Raw genomic sequence first — 18,743 nt, forward strand, 5'->3', positions numbered from 1 at the left:
GAGCCTGGCTGTGACCTTCCAGAGGATGCTGCGCTGGCTCGATTGTCGGGAAAAGGATGTGGGGAGCCTGGGGAGGACCCAGAGGGGTACGGATCTGACCTGTGCTTTATTGTAAATTACATCTTAAACACTTGCAATGAAATAAATAGAAGATGAACACAACCAATTACTAATTAGGCTTAGTACTATATGTAGCCATGTTTATCCCATCATCCCACCTCAGTTCAGGGACTTGCTTTACAAACCAATGCGCTGAGTAGCATGAAAGAGCCCCGGGACTCTGTATAATATGCTGCCAGGTGCGTCTAGCAAGAAATAAACCACAACCAAAACATGTCCCACACTCAGTGCAGTAATAGAGCTTCTCACTAGTGACGGTCAAGTAAATGCAAATAACTTCGAGTTGATACAAATTTATTCAGCTTGAAAATGAACCCATCGGACTTTACCTCAGTGGGATTTGATTGCTTCATTTTCAAGCTGCATAAAAATGTTGTCCAAATTTGCATCAACTTGAAGTTATTTGCATCAACTTGAACATCACTACTTCTCACCAGTGATGAGAGAGGGATAAGCGGAACTGAACAAGCCTGTTATTGGCCGCTGCACTCCACTCTCCATACTCCCTACTTCCAGCTGTGTTGGGGAGATGGAGAGCAGTATGCAGCGGCCAGTTCAGGTTCACTAAAGGTGAAGTTATGTTTCACTGACCCTTACTTATCATCTGTGTGAGATCTCTCATGTCTGAGAAGGTGTGATTTATGTGCAAAACATTTCCCACACTCAGCACATGAATACGGCTTCTCTCCAGTGTGAGTTCTCTCATGGATGACAAGGTATGATTTCTGTACAAAACATTTCCCACACTCAGCACATGAAAACAGCTTCTCTCCAGTGTGAGATCTCTCATGGATGACAAGGTATGATTTCTGTACAAAACATTTCCCACACTCAGCACATGAATATGGCTTCTCACCAGTGTGTGATCTCTCATGACTGACAAGAGTTGATTTCTGTACAAAACATTTCCCACACTCAGCACATGAATATGGCTTCTCTCCAGTGTGAGTTCTCTCATGGATGACAAGGCATGATTTTCGTACAAAACATTTCTCACACTCAGCACATGAATATGGCTTCTCTCCAGTGTGAGATCTCTCATGACGGACAAGCTTTGATTTACATCCAAAACATTTCCCACATTCAGCACATGAATAAACACCAGTGTGAGAAGTTTCATGTCTGGCTAATTCTGATTTACATACAAAACATTTCCCACACTCAGCACATGAATAGGGCTTCTCTCCAGTGTGAGATCTCTTATGGCGGACAAGATATGCTTTCCGTGAAAAAAGTTTCCCACACTCAGCACATGAATAGGGCTTCTCACCAGTATGAGATCTCTCATGAATGACAAGCACTGATTTCTGTACAAAACATTTCCCACACTCAGCACATGAATAGGGCTTCTCTCCAGTGTGAGATCTCTTATGGCAGACAAGATGTGTTTTGTGTGCAAAAAACTTCCCACACTCAGCACATGAATAGGGCTTCTCACCAGTATGAGATCTCTCATGAATGACAAGCTGTGATTTACGTCCAAAACATTTCCCACACTCAGCACATGAATAGGGCTTCTCTCCAGTGTGAATTCTCTCATGTAAGACAAGCTGTGATTTCTGTACAAAACATTTCCCACACTCAGCACATGAATATGGCTTCTCTCCAGTGTGATATCTCTCATGAATGACAAGCTTTGATTTACATCCAAAACATTTCCCACATTCAGCACATGAATAAACACCAGTGTGAGATATTTCATGACTGGCCAATTCTGATTTACCTACAAAACATTTCCCACACTCAGCACATGAATATGGCTTCTCTCCAGTGTGAATTCTCTTGTGTATAACAAGGTATGATTTTGTCACAAAACATTTCCCACATGTGGAACAGGAATGAGACCCTCCAGCAGAGGGAGAGCGGTGCTGGGTATGAGGCCCCTCAGGATTATACAGGTGAGGGGGGTCTGGGGGAATATTTGGGGTAACCAGGATATCTGCAAGAGACTCTTGTCCAGTGACATCATCATCCGTTGTACAGTCTGTGGATACAGAGAGACGAGTCTCTGAGAGGGTCCTGATGCCGGGACTCTGCGCTGCAAATAGAGAAACATCATCACTTCCTAGTAGAGAATTCTGAGGGGAGGAACAATTATCATTAGGGATGGTCAGTGAGCTGCTGATAGTTCCAAGTTGAGGCAAAGTTTGTGCAGACTGGAAATGGACCAGATACAGCCGTTGCATAGCTTTACATAAAATTAGCACACAGTTTGCACCATCTCAGAGTTATTGGCATGTCAATGACCATCACAAGTTATAAGCCTGACTGAGAACTGCAGAAGGTGGAGCTAATTACAGGCGGCCAATCACATGACTACAACTTTGGCTTGCATGAAAATGTTATGTAGCTGGGAGTTCAGCCAATCACATGCATTTCCTGACCAATCTGATTATCTGCATACAATCTGCATGACATTTGCATACACGTCAGAGGTATTTGCATGTCACTGACCCCTCCCACACCTAAAGCATTGGCCATACATTGAGCAGCAGTGAATGTAGAGCTTGATGAGACAGTGGAAGGAATGTGTTACTCCTGTGACAACCAGGGCTGTGGAGTCGGAGTTGGAGCAATTTTGGGTGCCTGGAGTCAGAGTCTGGAAAAAATGCACCGACTCCGACTCCTAATGAATTTGTAACTGTAATTAAAATAGAAAATATGATAAAATGTTCTATTTCTCAGATAATAGTCATTAAAATTAATGTATATATATAGCTGTGTTCAGTCCACAAAATTGAAATAAACCAATCAAAATTAGTTACTTGTGCTGCTTTAATAAAGCAGTCCCCGTATTTTTAAAGTCAGATATACATATCTGATTGAGATTGTACAGTATATATGATGTGTACACAGGAATCTCTTATATATACTACATAACATCTATGCTGTAAGAATAAAGCCTGATGTGTAGCTGTGTCACTAATAGAGATGGTCAATGAAATGGAAATAATTCTGCATTGTTGCTGATTTATGCAAATGTATGCACTCTCTTTGCTAAGGAAATCAAATAATTTGATATGTTGTTAAAATTTGGTTTGGTGACTATGAATTAACCTCCTTGGCGGTAACCCCCGTGTGTGACACGGGGTAAAGCCGCCGGAGGGTGCCGCTCAGGCCCTGCTGGGCCGATTTACATAAATTTTTCTTTTGCTACACGCAGCTAGCACTTTGCTAGCTGCGTGTGCATAACGATCGCCACCGCCGCCGCCCGCCGATTTGCCGCTATCCGCCGCGCCGCCGCCCCCCCCCCCCCCCCCACGAGACCCCTGCGCTGCCTTGCCAATCAGTGCCAGGCAGCGCTGAGGGGTGGATCGGAACACCCGCTGACGTCAGGACGTCATCGCGATCGTCGCCATGGCGACGGGGAAGCCCATACAGGGAATCCCGTTCAGAACGGGATTCCCTGCAAAGTAAAAGCGCCGGCGGCAATCGGAGGGGTGGGAGGGATAGCGAAGGGAGGGGGGAAGCATGTAGCTAGCTCTAGGCTAGCTACATGCTTTAAAAAAAAGTTAAAAAAAAGTGCTGCGCTGCCACCTGGCGGATTTATTGTACCGCCAAGGGGGTTAAAGGGTACCTGAGGCGAATTAAAAAAAAAAAGCTTTATACATACCTGGGGCTTCCTCCAGCCCCCTTCAGGCCATTCGGTCCCTCGCTGTCCTCCGCCACCTGGATCTTCTGCTATGGGTCCAGGTAATTCAGCCAGTCAGAGCAGTCTGGCTATGTGCTGCTTCCACAGCCAGGAGCGTTCTGCACCTGCACAATAGTGCTGCGCAGGTGTAGTACGCTCCCGGCGGCGGAGTGTGTGCATGCGCACTACACCAGACTGGCTCAAGTACCTGGACTTATAGCAGAAGATACAGGTGGCGGAGGAGGACAGCGAGGGACTGATTAGCCTGAAGGGGGCTGGAGGAAGCCCCAGGTATGTATAAAACTTAATTTCATCTGTCTCAGGTTTACTTTGTTACACATTAGTACTATACTCTACATATGCACTCCCCACAGAGCTGCAGGGAATCCACTGAGAATGTTGTGCACATTGAACATAGAGGTGTTGTCTATCACCCATAAACCTGGTTCAGATTGTGCATGAAGAATGTCCTCATTCCCCTGCAGAGTACCTGCACATCACTCTTACATGTACCCACAGTTACATTGCCTAGGGCCTGATAGATGTTCTTTGTTCCGGTCTGTACCTTTTACAAGTACTCTTACCAAGGACTAGTTTTAGTCTAAAGGGAATAAATATAGTAGTCTACATATCCTTCTCTCTTCAGTTGTCTTGTAAAATTCCTAAGCGTTGGCAGTTAAGAGACGAATTTCACGTTACATACTGTTAATCAACAAAATTGTAATATGCAAATTAGAGGAGTCGGAGTCGAGGAGTCGGATTCGGAGGATTTTTGGACCGACTCCACAGCCCTGGTGACAACAGACCTATATGTACTTATAGCAAGAGATCTGTGTTATGTTTGTAGAGCAATGTGGTGTCACTTCCACATTCTTATTACCGCTGTGTCCTCGTGTCACTCATATGCCCCGTGTAATGTACATGTTTCTCTCTCTTATTCCCAATCAAGGAAATAAGGAAACTGAGACTGGGGATGGTCTGACATTTCCATCGGAACGCCGATTTTCAAAACAAAAACGCCACAATGTCAGAATGCCGCATTACAGCAACTTGGAAATGTCAGCCAATCACTGAGCTCGGAAGCATCGGACCAATCAGAGAATGCAGAATATTTCTGTGGAAATGGGAATCCCGCGGGATGTCTCCGCACTCTCTGATTGGACAAATACTACAGAGTATTTCCCAGTCCTGTGATTGGACTTACATTTCAGAAAATTACCATAAAAAAGGGAACACCACGGTCATCTCAGGCCAATCAGTGTACTGCGGATTGCATGCGGAAATGTGCAAATTATGCGCACATCCACAATTATAGCTTACATTAAATATAGCAGCATTAACCGGCCAATCGGATTCTCTACCAATCCGGAGCAATTATAGGCCCTAGCAACCAGATCCTAGCTGCCTATCACAGGCTATCCCTCCCCTCTTGTATACAAGAGAGGTGAGACTGTCAGCCATTTTGTGGGTTCAGTGAGGAGGAGGATATTGAGGGAGACAGTGCGCTGCAGAGAATCAGTTGTGTGTGGATTGAGTTGTGTGACAGAATCTGGTGAGTTGTGAGATAGTGAGTGAGTGAGGAGTGAGTAGACAGACAGATTGTAGTGCACTAGTGAGTGAGAAGGAGGAGTTTGCTGAAGTTAGTGTGATAGAGCAGAAAGTCAGATGTGAGTGTAGAGAGGCCTAGTGACAGTGAGAGAGGGTGTGCTGTAGTGTGATAGAGAGAGCAGAGGCAGACTGTAGTGTAGTGCAGGGCCTGACTTGTACTTTTCACTGCCCAAAGCCAAACTGTCACCAGCCGCCCCGACCAACAGCATCTCCTGACCGACATCCTCCAACATAGGTAGCCAAATGCTTCCCTGGCTCCACTGCAATACAGATAGCCAGTCACACCCCCACCCCTGCTGGACAGGTGGCCAGATGTCAAATGGCCAGATGTTTTTCCCCTCCCCCATGCAGAATACAGTAGATGCCCAGATGTTTCTTCATCCCCCTTGTACTATAGATGGACAGATGTAACCCCCTCCTTGTAGTATAGATAGCCAGATGCACCCCTTCCCCCCTTGAAGCTTAGGTAGCCTGGCAGTCCCATCCCCACCTCAGTACAGCTCCCCTCACAGGAGCTCCACAAGTCACTCACCTCTCTGCCTTCCTCCAGCGCCGAGCTTCCTCTTCTCCACCTCCTCCTCCATCAGCTGCCGCTGTGCATTGCTTTCTGTCGCCAGTATCTCTCACATGTGGCTCATCGCAACATTACCGGCAAATCACATGATGGGAAATGCTGACTGCAGAAAGAGATGCACAGCGGCAGCTGATGATGGAGGAGGGGAAGAGGAAGCTTTGGCACTGGAGGCGAGCGGAGAGGTGAGTGACTGGTGGTGGTGCTGTGTAGAGGAGGGAGGGGGAAACATCTGGCAAGTGACTCTCTGCCCGCAAGGCAGGAAATTTCCAGCAAGGCGGGCAGCCACGGACTGGGTCTGGCAAGCAGCCAAACACACTACACAGTCAGCCACGGGCAACAGCAGGAGAGTTCTGCGGTTAGGCGCTCGCCCGATCTCTCCCTGCACTGCAGGCTTGCAATTGAAAATTCGATTGCAAACTACACATTTTCAGCCCAATGCCCAACTTCCCTTGCTCCCGTGGCGCCCTAGGCCATGACCTACAGTGGTTTGCAAAAGTATTCAGCCCCCTTGAAGTTTTCCACATTTTGTCACATTACTGCCACAAACATGAATCAATTTTATTGGAATTCCACGTGAAAGACCAATACAAAGTGGTGTACATGTGAGAAGTGGAACGAAAATCATACATGATTCCAAACATTTTTTACAAATCAATAACTGCAAAGTGGGGTGTGCGTAATTATTCAGCCCCCTTTAATCTGAGTGCAGTCAGTTGCCCATAGACATTGCCTGATGAGTGCTAATGACTAAATAGAGTGCGCCTGTGTGTAATCTAATGTCAGTACAAATACAGCTGCTCTGTGACAGCCTCAGAGGTTGTCTAAGAGAATATTGGGAGCAACAACACCTATGAAGTCCAAAGAACACACCAGACAGGTCAGGGATAAAGTTATTGAGAAATTTAAAGCAGGCTTAGGCGACAAAAAGATTTCCAAAGCCTTGAACATCCCACGGAGCACTGTTCAAGCGATTATTCACAAATGGAAGAAGTATAACACAACTGTAAACCTACCAAGACAAGGCCGTCCACCTAAACTCAGAGGCTGAACAAGGACAGTGCTGATCAGAAAAGCAGTCAAGAGGCCCATGCTGACTCTGGACAAGCTGCAGAGATCTACAGCTCAGGTGGGGGAATCTGTCCAAAGGACAACTATTAGTCATGCACTGCACAAAGTTGGCCTTTATGGAAGAGTGGCAAGAAGAAAGCCATTGTTAACAGAAAAGCATAAGAAGTCCCGTATGCAGTTTGCCACAAGCCATGTGGGGGACACAGCAAACATGTGGAAGAAGGTGCTCTGGTCAGATGAGACCAAAATTGAACTTTTTGGCCAAAATGCAAAACGTTATGTGTGGCGGAAAACTAACACTGCACATCACTCAGAACACACCATCTCCACTGTCAAATATAGTGGTGGCAGCATCATGCTCAAGGGGGGGGGGGGGGTGCATCTCTTCAGCAAGGACAGGGAAGCTGGTCAGAGTTGATGGAAAGATGGATGGAGCCAAATACAGGGCAATCTTGGAAGAAAACCTCTTGGAGACTGCAAAAGACTTGAGACTGGGGCGGAGGTTCACCTTCCAGCAGGACAACGACCCTAAACATAAAACCGGGGCAACAATGGAACGGTTTAAAACAAAACATATGCATGTGTTAGAATGGCCCAGTCAAAGTCCAGATCTAAATCCAATCGAGAATTTGTGGCAAGATCTGAAAACTGCTGTTCACAAATGCTGTCCATCTAATCTGACTGAGCTGGAGCTGATTTGCAAAGAAGAAAGGGCAAGGATTTCAGTCTCTAGATGTGCAAAGCTGGTAGAGACATACCCTAAAAGACTGGCAGCTGTAATTGCAGCAAAAGGTGGTTCTGCAAAGTATTCACTCAGGGGGCTGAATAATTACGCACAACCCACTTTGCAGTTGTTGATTTGTAAAAAATGTTTGGAATCATGTATGATTTTCGTTCCACTTCTCACGTGTACACCACTTTGTATTGGTCTTTCATGTGGAATTCCAATAAAATTGATTCATGTTTGTGGCAGTAATATGACAAAATGTGGAAAACTTCAAGAGGACCGAATACTTTTGCAAACCACTGTATGTGGCCTTGGCTTAAATCCGGCCCTGGTGTAGTGAGTCACTAGTGAGTAAGTGAGAAGGTTAGCTGTAGTGTGTCAGAGAGAGAGATAGTCTGTGCTAGAGATAGTCTGTGCTGTAGTGAGTAATAGTGAGTGAGCGTTAGTGTAGTGAGTAATAGTGAGTGAGGGTTAGTGTAGTGAGTAATAGTGAGTGAGCGTTAGTTTAGTGAGTAATAGTGAGTGAGCGTTAGTGTAGTGAGTAATAGTGAGTGAGCGTTAGTGTAGTGAGTAATAGTGAGTGAGCGTTAGTGTAGTGAGTAATAGTGAGTGAGCGTTAGTGTAGTGAGTAATAGTGAGTGAGCGTTAGTGTAGTGAGTAATAGTGAGCAAACGTTAGTGTAGTGTGTAATAGTGAGTGAGCGTTAGTGTAGTGAGTAATAGCGAGTGAGCGTTAGTGTAGTGAGTAATAGTGAGTGAGCGTTAGTGTATTGTGTAATAGTGAGTGAGTGTTAGTGTAGTGAGTAATAGTGAGTGAGCGTTAGTGTAGTGAGTAATAGTGAGTGAGCCTTAGTGTATTGTGTAATAGTGAGTGAGCGTTAGTGTAGTGAGTAATAGTGAGTGAGCGTTAGTGTAGTGAGTAATAGTGAGTGAGCGTTAGTGTAGTGAGTAATAGTGAGTGAGCCTTAGTGTATTGTGTAATAGTGAGTGAGCGTCAGTGTAGTGAATAATAGTGAGTGAGCGTTAGTGTAGTGAGTAATAGTGAGTGAGCGTTAGTGTAGTGAGTAATAGTGAGTGAGCGTTAGTGTAGTGAGTAATAGTGAGTGAGCATTAGTGTAGTGAGTAATAGTGAGTGAGCGTTAGTGTATTGTGTAATAGTGAGTGAGCGTTAGTGTAGTGAGTAATAGTGAGTGAGTGTTAGCGTAGTGAGTAATAGTGAGTAAGCGTTAGCGTAGTGAGTAATAGTGAGTGAGCGTTAGTGTAGTGAGTGAGTGTTAGTGTAGTGAGTAATAGTGAGTGAGCGTTAGTGTAGTGAGTAATAGTGAGTGAGCCTTAGTGTATTGTGTAATAGTGAGTGAGCGTCAGTGTAGTGAATAATAGTGAGTGAGCGTTAGTGTAGTGAATAATAGTGAGTGAGCGTTAGTGTAGTGAGTAATAGTGAGTGAGCGTTAGTGTAGTGAGTAATAGTGAGTGAGCGTTAGTGTAGTGAGTAATAGTGAGTGAGCATTAGTGTAGTGAGTAATAGTGAGTGAGCATTAGTGTAGTGAGTAATAGTGAGTGAGCGTTAGTGTATTGTGTAATAGTGAGTGAGCGTTAGTGTAGTGAGTAATAGTGAGTGAGCGTTAGCGTAGTGAGTAATAGTGAGTGAGCGTTAGCGTAGTGAGTAATAGTGAGTGAGCGTTAGTGTAGTGAGTAATAGTGAGTGAGCGTTAGTGTAGTGAGTAATAGTGAATGAGCGTTAGTGTAGTGAGTAATAGTGAGTGAGCGTTAGTGTAGTGGGTTTCCCTTTTTTAGTTACTTGATTTTTTTTCTTTTATTTCAAATTTGATTTACTTTGATTTATTTTAATTTTTTTTATAAATATTGTGATTTGAATTTTATTTGATTAGAAAGTTTCTGCATTCTTTTCATTTCATTTTTATCTCGGTTTCCTTTATTTTCATTGTTTTCATTTTCTTTTTACTTTACTTTTATTTATTTTTTTAGTTTGTAATTTTATTTTTTCCTGCATTTTAGTGACAAATTTTTCTGTTCATAAAATATAGATAGATTAGTGTTTTAGTTAGAGAGCGAGTTAGAGAGCGTTCACACAACTCGTTCTTTCCCAATTTATGGGGGGGTTTGTGCTCACCAAGCCCCCCAATCCCTGAGCTGCCCCAATACATTTGTAGTGTTTCCCCCCCTATATGTTTGTTCACAATGAAGCACAGCAAGGGTGATGGCACTCCAAGCCGCAGGTAAAATGATGGTGGATGAGGCGGGTCCTTGTCTAGACATCAGCAGGCAAGGCCAACCCCATCACATTTATAACCTGTACAAGGAGATGAGGAGGTGGTGGTTGGCAGCAACAAACCCCCTGATCAGGGAATTTTTTCCTATCTATTCGGTACACAATTGGCCAGCAGCAGGAGGCCTCTATGGTGGATTGGATTTGACGCGAAATCAATTAGCAGCAGCAAGAGGCTCTCTTCTTCCTCTAACCATCACTCTGTACATCATGTGCAGCCTGAACAGTCCCACTGCACGCCACCCCCCTCTGTACACCAGGCTGGACGCAGCATCCAGACCTCATCAGCTGTCTCCTCCCCCCAGTTTGCCACCCAGCGCCAGGCCTTTTTCCCAGAAATCATTCGCTCAACTGACCCAACAGTGATCCGCAACAATGGGCTCCTGGCAAGATTGCTGGTCCAACAGCTCTCTGCCCTATCAGCTGGGAAAAGTGCCCCCTTCCACCAACTGATGAGCTGTTTGGTGCCACAATGGCAGATCCACAGCCTCCATTTTTTACCAATGAATAAGTAAACAGCGCTCACAAGTGAGGAAATACACAGTCTCAGGAGACTAATAGAACACCAGTCCACAAACGGTGGAGCGCTCCCTGGCTATTTGTGACTAGCTTCAAAAGATGAAAGAACTAATTGGGTTAGCGCTCAAAGATAGTCTCTGATGTAAAAGATGTTCAAACCCGGTAGATGATAATCAGCAAATGCAACAGCATAACATCAGTGGGGCTATAGCTCGCCCAACGTAGAGAGACTCACCAGACTATATGGCCTAAGTGGGCCCGACTTCACCTTAGGGGTATAGGCCACCCCTCAGCCTATCCAGCAACCTCTGCACCTCAGCGCCAACCACTTCCGGCTCGCTTCTCAGATAGGGTGTTGCTGTTAGCTCCGGAGCGGCGCAGCGTCTGACGTCACTGGACGCGGTGATTGATCGACGCGCTTACACTGTTATACTCTAGCGGCGGTTTTTGTGGATTTGCAAGCTGGGTTAACGCTTCGGTAGCTGATACATTTAGCGCATATATCAGAGTCAGAATCATTTATTTCGCCAAGTACAACGTGAGTTGTACCCGGAATTTATTTTAGCACAACAGGGTCGGTGGTGGTACAATACAGAAATTGAACAGTCAGCATACAGTAGGTACATATAGCGCATACATATATACAGTGGATACATACAGTAGGTACAATGCATCAATAGAGACAGAGTGAAGTATAGGTAGAGAACCCGTAAGAGAATGGACCCAGGAGAAAGGACCAGGGGGGGGGACATCCGCTGCCGTCTATGGCACTCAAAATGCTTCTGCAGCGATACTTTGAATCAGATGCCCCTGGTCTATCTTTGGGAAGAGAGAGAAAGATAAAGAAAGAGAGGAGGCGTAGAACAGTGAAGTCCCCTGCAGTTGTGGCGTGACCTGTCCGGTAGTGTCTCAACTTGTCTGGTTTTCAACTGCGATGGGACCGCGTCTGCTGGTCTGGCATAGTCTTTGTCCCTGTGTAAAGCTGCTTTGTGCCGGTGTACAGCTGCTTAGGAGGGATGGTAACTTTATGTGCAGCCCTCCGATGATGGAAGCTGGAGCGAGCTGGAGGACCCCGTCAACAGACGATAGGATGGCTTTCCCAGGGGCCAGAGAGATGGTGAACTGACTCCTCTGGGGACACAGCAGTGGCCTGAATAAGGCAGCTGAGAAAAGGGCCAGGAGAGTGCACTGACTTGACCAGCGGTGGTGGGCTCCGAGGGTGCCTGCAGACCCAGTCGGCAGCAGTGAAAGGCAGACCAGAGGCAGTGGAATGGGCATCCTGGATCCTGCAAGGGCCAGCTGACGGAGCACGTGGCCCTGTCAGCTAATAGCGCGATCAGCTGGCGGTGGTGCTGGCAGTGGTGGAAGTCCATTCGGCAGTGGATGGCAGCCTGGGAGTTGGAGCCTCTGGTTCGCCTCCGATGTCGCAACCACATGTGGGAAAACGACTCCCGGCAGCCACGTGGTGCGGCCGGGACAATAGTGGAGGAGGCCAGCTGTTGGCTCTGGAGCCCTGAGTTGTCGGCTCTTCCCATGTGTGTGGCCCGGCGAGCGGTGAGTGCAGCGGAGGTGCTGCTGGGGGCCGTCCTCTCGTCTAGCCGCGTGCGTCCTGCGTCCCTTCACGTGGGTGGCCAAAGAAAGCCGGGGATCAGCTGGTCCGGTTCTCAGCGTGCCCCGGGACCAGGCCGCTCAGCACCACATCCTTGGATCCCTGGAAGCAGGGGGAGTCCATTCCACGGAGAGGTGACGATGCCGTGGTGGGGAAAGGGGCAGAAAAGAGACGAAGAGCCGGAGGCCTGTGTGCCAGGCGACCGTCTCACGGCGCCATCTTATGCAAAAGTTGTCGGCTCTTCCCATGTGTGTGGCTGCTTGGTATCCCACAGTCCTGCGCAGCCAATTGCTATTACCTGTTTTTTAGGCTTTGCCTGTTCTTAACTTTTTTAATAAACGTGGGATTAATCCCTTAAGCGCTTTTACGCTATGTGCAGCTTTTCTCTTTACCTGGAGGCAACAGCAACAACCTATCTGAGCAGCGAGCTGGAAGTGGTCGGCGCTGAGGTGCAGAGGTTGCCGGAGAGGCTGAGGGGTGGCCTATACCCCCTAAGGTGAGTCAGGCCCACTTAGGCCATACAGTCTGCTGAGTCTCTCTGCGTTGGGGGAGCTATAGCCCCACTGAGGTTATGCTGTTACATTTGCTGATTATCATCTACCGGGTTTGAACATATTTTACAGCAGAGACTATCTTTGAGCGCTAACCCAATTAGTTCTTTCATCCATTTTTTACCAGGGATGTCATCCCAGCCCCACACAGGCATGCAGTAGAATCTGTATCCCGATGGTTAGACCATACAGTCAGAGGTAGAGGGCACCTCAATGCAGATGCCTGGAGCAGCAGACACAGGCAGGGATGGTACCTCACTTTCACTGACCATTAGATCACCCTACATGGTGCTGGGAAGGGAAGGAGTCGTGGGGCGGCATTTGGTCTGGTGGAGCCGCCTGCAGGTTAAGGGGAGGCCAGTCTAACTCCCTTCTGCCACCTCCTCTGTCCCAGGTAGTGTTGGGTGTAATGACCTGTAATTTATGGATATCTTTAATGACAAGTCGTAATTGTGGACTACGGCACCATAGTCATAATCAGCTGCGATTACATATTCTGACTACGAGTGCACCAGTAATTATGGATGCAAGCTGTAATTATGACTTTGAATCCATTATGGAAGTGCATTTTTTTCAGTTTGGGACCAATCAGAATGTCCCCAGCATGTCCCTAGCAACCAATAGGAATGAGTTGAGCTCACCCACCATTCCCTATGGCGGATGCCATCTTGGATTACCTCCATGCTGTTACTCAGTACTCTGTGAGAGGTTGTGTTAGAGAGCAGTGCTGTGTACAGGGCTGTGGAGTCGAAGAGTCTAGGAATCAGAGTCAGGGGAATTTTGGGTACCTGAAGAAGGAGTCAGTGGTTTCATAAACTAAGGAATCAAATGTTTTGTACCAATTCCACAGCCCTGACTGTGTATTTGCATTTTGTGATCAATTTGTGCTCATTTGAGACTCGCTGAACCTGTTATTGATAGTTTAGTGATTCAGTTAGAGAGAGTTAGCTTACTAATTGTTAGCTTTGTCATTCAGTTAGAGAGTTAGCTTATTGCACTAGTAAGAGGTTTTGAATCTGGATAACACCATTTATTGGCTAACTTAGAAGAAAAGGAGTAAGCTTTCAGCTAATATGGACATGTAGAACACACAGTTTATAGCAGTGATGGCTAAACTTGGCACTCCAGCTGTGACAAAACTACAAATCCCATCATGCCTCCCTGAGTTATGCTTAGAGCTGTCAGAGTATTGCAATGCCTCATGGGACTTGTAGTTCCACCACAGCTGGAGTGCCAAGGTTAGCCATCACTGGCTTATATGCACTAGACATTAAAAGGAGATACATTTATCACTTACCAATGCTCATCCCAGTAATAATGTCCTCTTCACTAGTCCCCATCATGCCACTCTCCTCCATAGACCGCTGATCACTCATCACATAGGTGTCTCCTTCCTCTTTAATTGTCCCCATCATGCCACCCTCCTCCATAAAATGCTGATCACTCCTCATATAGGTTTCTTCTTCTTCCTCTTTAACTGTTCTCATCATGCTACCCTCCTCAGCAGACTGCTGATCACTCCTCACACATGTCTCTTCATCTTCATCCTCTTTATTTGTCCCCATCATTTCACCCTCCGCCACAGATTGTTCATCACTCTTCACATTGGTCTCTTCTTCTTTTTTAATTGTCCTCATCATGCCACCCTCCTCCACAGACTGCTGATCACTCCTCACAAAGGTCTCTCCCTCTTCTTCTTTAATTGTCCCCATCATGCCACCCTCCTCCATAGACTGCTGATCACTCCTCACATACGTCTCTTGTTCTTTTAGCTCAGATCTGATTTATAAAAATGATAAATTGCAACAGTAAAATATTAGTACTAATAATCAGAGCACAGAAAGAACATACATTGCTAGGGGGGTGATAATATCCCATAAGCTGTGGTATCTGCACATTCAGCACCACAGTCCTCTCTCCCAGTGTGCCTTGCTCATCATCTGGTGCTTCTCTCCTCCTCTCCATGCACACATTCCTGGGAGGTTACAGCAATGCCGGTGTAATGTCTGATTGCGCTGCCCGGAAGCTCCCTTCCACACTGCGTAGCACGCATGCTCAGTGTGAAGTTAATGAAGCTGCTGGAGGTAAAATACTAAATATCTCCGCTTCCACACATCATACACTCACCAAATTTTCAGGGAAGGGAGGGAACCCCCCGAACGACCTCTATGCCAAATTGTAGCTCCCGAGCCCCGCTGGTTCAGGAGATAGAGTACAGAAACCTATCTTGGGAACCAGAAGGTCTTGGAGGCTGCAATTTGGCATAGAGGTCGTTCTGGGGGTCCCCTCCCTACCCTGAAAGTTGAAGGGGAGTGTAGGATGTGTGGGAGCTGAGATATTTAGTATTTTACCACCATCAGCATCATTCAATAGGAAATGTGGCCGCACAGTCTCCTACTGTGCATGCGGGGCAGCGCAAATCAACAGGCAGCGTAATCAGACACAACACCGGCAGCGGTAGATGGACGAGGATGTGAAGAGAGAGCAGCTGGAGATACAGGAAGATAGGAGCTGAGGCCTGCAGCTAATTAGCTATGAATTATCATTACTTATGGCTCTGGCAGCTGATGAACTGGGCAGATGGGACTGCAGCTCCATATACTGACCCTACCTGTCCATCACCTTCTAACCCCAAACCTTCCAAGAGCCATAGCAACAAATCTCCCAGCTGGGACAGTGCCAGTACCAGGACAGAAGCAGCAGAGGCCACCCAACCACTGTCCAGCTGCAGCCTCCATCTTCTCTACCTGTCCTACCAGCCACGCCCCTTGTTACCTGGCTCCACCTTCTAGCTGTGACCCAACAGCTATCATCCTTGTGCAGACTCCAACCTCCAATCCAACATCAGTGGCTCCTGACTGCACATTGGCTTCTCCTCATCAGAGATGCAATGGATACGGTCAGATGGTGCACCTGTCTTATCTGCTGAAAATTGACACAATGCACAGATCCTGCTCCCTCAGGACCTCCCTCCCTGAGACCTCCACTTATCCACAACAACTCCATTGTACAACATTGTATTCATGACTGTTGCTATGAACAGCTGCTGGTAAAAGCGATCAGGGAAAGTGTCCTCCTTCACAGGGAAGAGATACCGGCCAGCCTTCCATAACGGCTGGGATAAACATAAAAAACACCTCTGACAGCACAGGAAGTGAGGGAAATCCAGAGATAAGGTAACACAGAGAGTGTGCATACGTGTGAGGCACCAGCTGGAGGTGGGAGATGCTCCACGAGGATCTTATGGGCTCAGTATTCCATGGCATACAAGATCTGCCAATCAGAGCTCCGCACTAATCACTGATTATATTATTCTCTATGTCTCCCTCCCTAAGGGGCAATTATGTAAACTAACCCCCCACATATATACTTTGTATCATTCTCAGGAATAAAGGCAGACTACCCTAACAATAAAAATCAATTAACCCTTCGCACTCTCACATGCAAATGTTCAAACAAATGCATTCACAGATTTACTCATCCAGGCACAACTGTTATCCCTACAGCTAAATTAAAAGCCAGGGTTTTAGTTCACAGAAGAATGCATTCTTATGCTTAGTCACCTATACTGCGTAGAAGTACCCAGGTAAACATAGGTGTCCTAACTCTGGCCCTGTAACATGCATAGTGCAGACATGCAAACACATTCATTGCATCAAACCTATCAATGGATTAGGAGCACACATCCTAACTTCCTCTCCTGGGAGCTTACGTTATGTGCCCATGTGCACCATGCGCATACACCAGCATAAATAAATTATTAGGGAAAAGGAGGTGCTCCCTTGTGCGATTGGTAAGATGCACTGTCTTTCCCAGGAGAGGAAGTTAGGACACCTATGTTTACCTGGGTACTTCTGCGCAGTATAGGTGACTAAGCATAAGAATGCATTCTTCTGTGAATGCATTTGTTTGAACATTTGCATGTGAGAGTGCGAAGGGTTAATTGATTTTTGCTGTTTCTAGCCACACCCCCTTCAGCACCTCCCTTTCCATAATAATTTATTTAATGTCCTAACTAGAGGCGATGTGCCTGGATATATGTATGTTTATTCTTACCCTAACAATAAAACTACTACTCCCTGCAAGCTCTCTCCATAGAGATGCATGCGCCTGGATTCCTGCTCACACCCTTCATATCACTAAACATTCACCCTTTTGCCATTGATAACATAGCAATGGAGCTCAAGGGGTGGTCTGACTGGTGACTGGTTTGGTGGATGACTAATATCTGGAAGACTTGGGAAGCCATCATAACGGTATTAAGAGGCACCCAGGAGTGTATAAAACTGAGTTTAAAACAAAAAAAGAGAGAAAAAGGGGAAGTGACTTACCTAAAAAAAATGATAAATTCCTATATATATAAATATAATTAATTTTTAATAAGCACAGGAAACGCATTGCGTGGGTCTCTGCCCACTTCCTCGGGCCAAATAAACTGCTGAAAGGTTTCAAAAGCCAGGTGCATCAAGTAGTCTCCCTCCCCACATTAACAAGGCAGATGCCCCCCTAGTATTAGGCAGCCCACCATCCCCATTACAGATAGCCGGATGTATCCCAAGAATTAGGCAGCCCTCCAACCCCAGATTAGATATCACGATGTACCCTGTGTATTAAGCAGTACCCTTTATCAGGTTAGATAGCTATATGTACACCAGGATTAGGCATCCTCCGCTTGAATATAGGCCGATGTACCCCCGTATTAGGATATCCCCCTCCTAGGCAAGATAGCCAGGTGTACCCCAAGTATCGATAGCCAAATATACCCCAAGCAGTCTCTGTTATCAGGACAGGCAAGTGTGCCCCCAGACCCTTTCCCCAAGTCAAACAGGCAGCCTCCTCCCCAGTATAGGCAGATGTATCCCCAGTATTAGGTAGTCTCCCAAACATGCAGAGTCATAACTCTGAAGTGTGCAGGGAGGGGAGGGGGGAACAGGCACACCCTCAGGGCTGCACTCCCAGAGACTGGTGCCCCCTGAGGCTCTGCCCTGACGACTACCCAAGATTACTATTACCCCAGGAAGAAGCTGGAAACGGGGGGGGGGGGGTGATTAGGGAGATACGGCTACACTGCACGGCAATATGGCAATGCTGGGGGCAGAATACGCTATACAGGGGTAAATGCCAGCACTGGAGGGACATGGCTATAGTCAATATACAGTATATCTTCTCTTGTCTCTGTGAGGTGACTGAATTATTACTAGGAAGGTGAGATCCGACCCATAATCTATGGTACATGTAGGGGGAGCAATAGAAAACTGGCAAACAAGTCACAGCAGTTATATACAAGTCTCATCAAGGGGGATGATCAGGATAGTGACAGGTGTACTATGTCCTCCTCTGTAACAAAGCATGCCCACCCCAAACCTCTGCTCTGCTCCATATATAACAAGATTCACACAATTACCTCTTCCAGCCGCGTGTTCTCTCACCTCCTGCAACTTCTCTTCCTGCTGTTACATCACTTCCTGTCTTTGGACTAATCTCCTCCTTTCTGTGCGTTCCACGTGGGAGAGGTGAGAGCGACACCTTGTGGTGAATAAGCTAACTGCAAGCTCTTTTTGTAGAGTCACCTGCAGTCAGCCTTTGAATGCTATTATTATTTATTATTCTTAATTTTTTTTGATTATCAATCACAACACAACTTCCTTATCTTCATCTTCATTACCATCTATTATCATTACTAGTACATGTATGCCTGTTGGACATTTCACAGGTTGAATATTCCCAATTTCAATGTATTTTGCTACATCCACATAGCAGAAAACATACGCAAAATCAAACTCAGTAAAAGCCTATGGGCTGCATTCCAAATCACAGCTCTTTGCCTCTTTTTAGCACCTGTTGGATCTTCCCACATAGTGCAGTTTTAATATAGTGCTTTCCTATGACGAAACATGCATGTGTTTATATATATATACATATATATATACATATACACACATATATATATATATATATATATATATATATATATATATATATATATATATACATATACATATATATATATATATATATATATATACATATACATATATATATATATATAT

General features: G+C 46.0%; 1 protein-coding gene across 1 annotated transcript in view; it reads right to left on the reverse strand.

Moving 5' to 3' along the window:
- Positions 1–18,173, reverse strand: part of LOC137525342 (uncharacterized) — a 244,791-nt gene extending 226,618 nt beyond the window's left edge. Inside the window, exons 1-3 of the mRNA XM_068246396.1 lie at positions 18,098–18,173; positions 13,991–14,472; positions 1,020–2,158 (exon numbers count right to left, since the gene is read on the reverse strand). Coding sequence (XP_068102497.1) covers positions 1,020–2,158; positions 13,991–14,423 — 1,572 coding nt within the window. The 5' untranslated portion in view covers positions 14,424–14,472; positions 18,098–18,173. The remainder of the gene's footprint in view (positions 1–1,019; positions 2,159–13,990; positions 14,473–18,097) is intronic.
- Between the last annotated feature and the right edge of the window lie 570 nt (positions 18,174–18,743).

The sequence above is a fragment of the Hyperolius riggenbachi genome, chromosome 7 (genome assembly GCF_040937935.1).
Source record: "Hyperolius riggenbachi isolate aHypRig1 chromosome 7, aHypRig1.pri, whole genome shotgun sequence".
In the NCBI taxonomy this organism is placed as follows: domain Eukaryota; kingdom Metazoa; phylum Chordata; class Amphibia; order Anura; family Hyperoliidae; genus Hyperolius; species Hyperolius riggenbachi.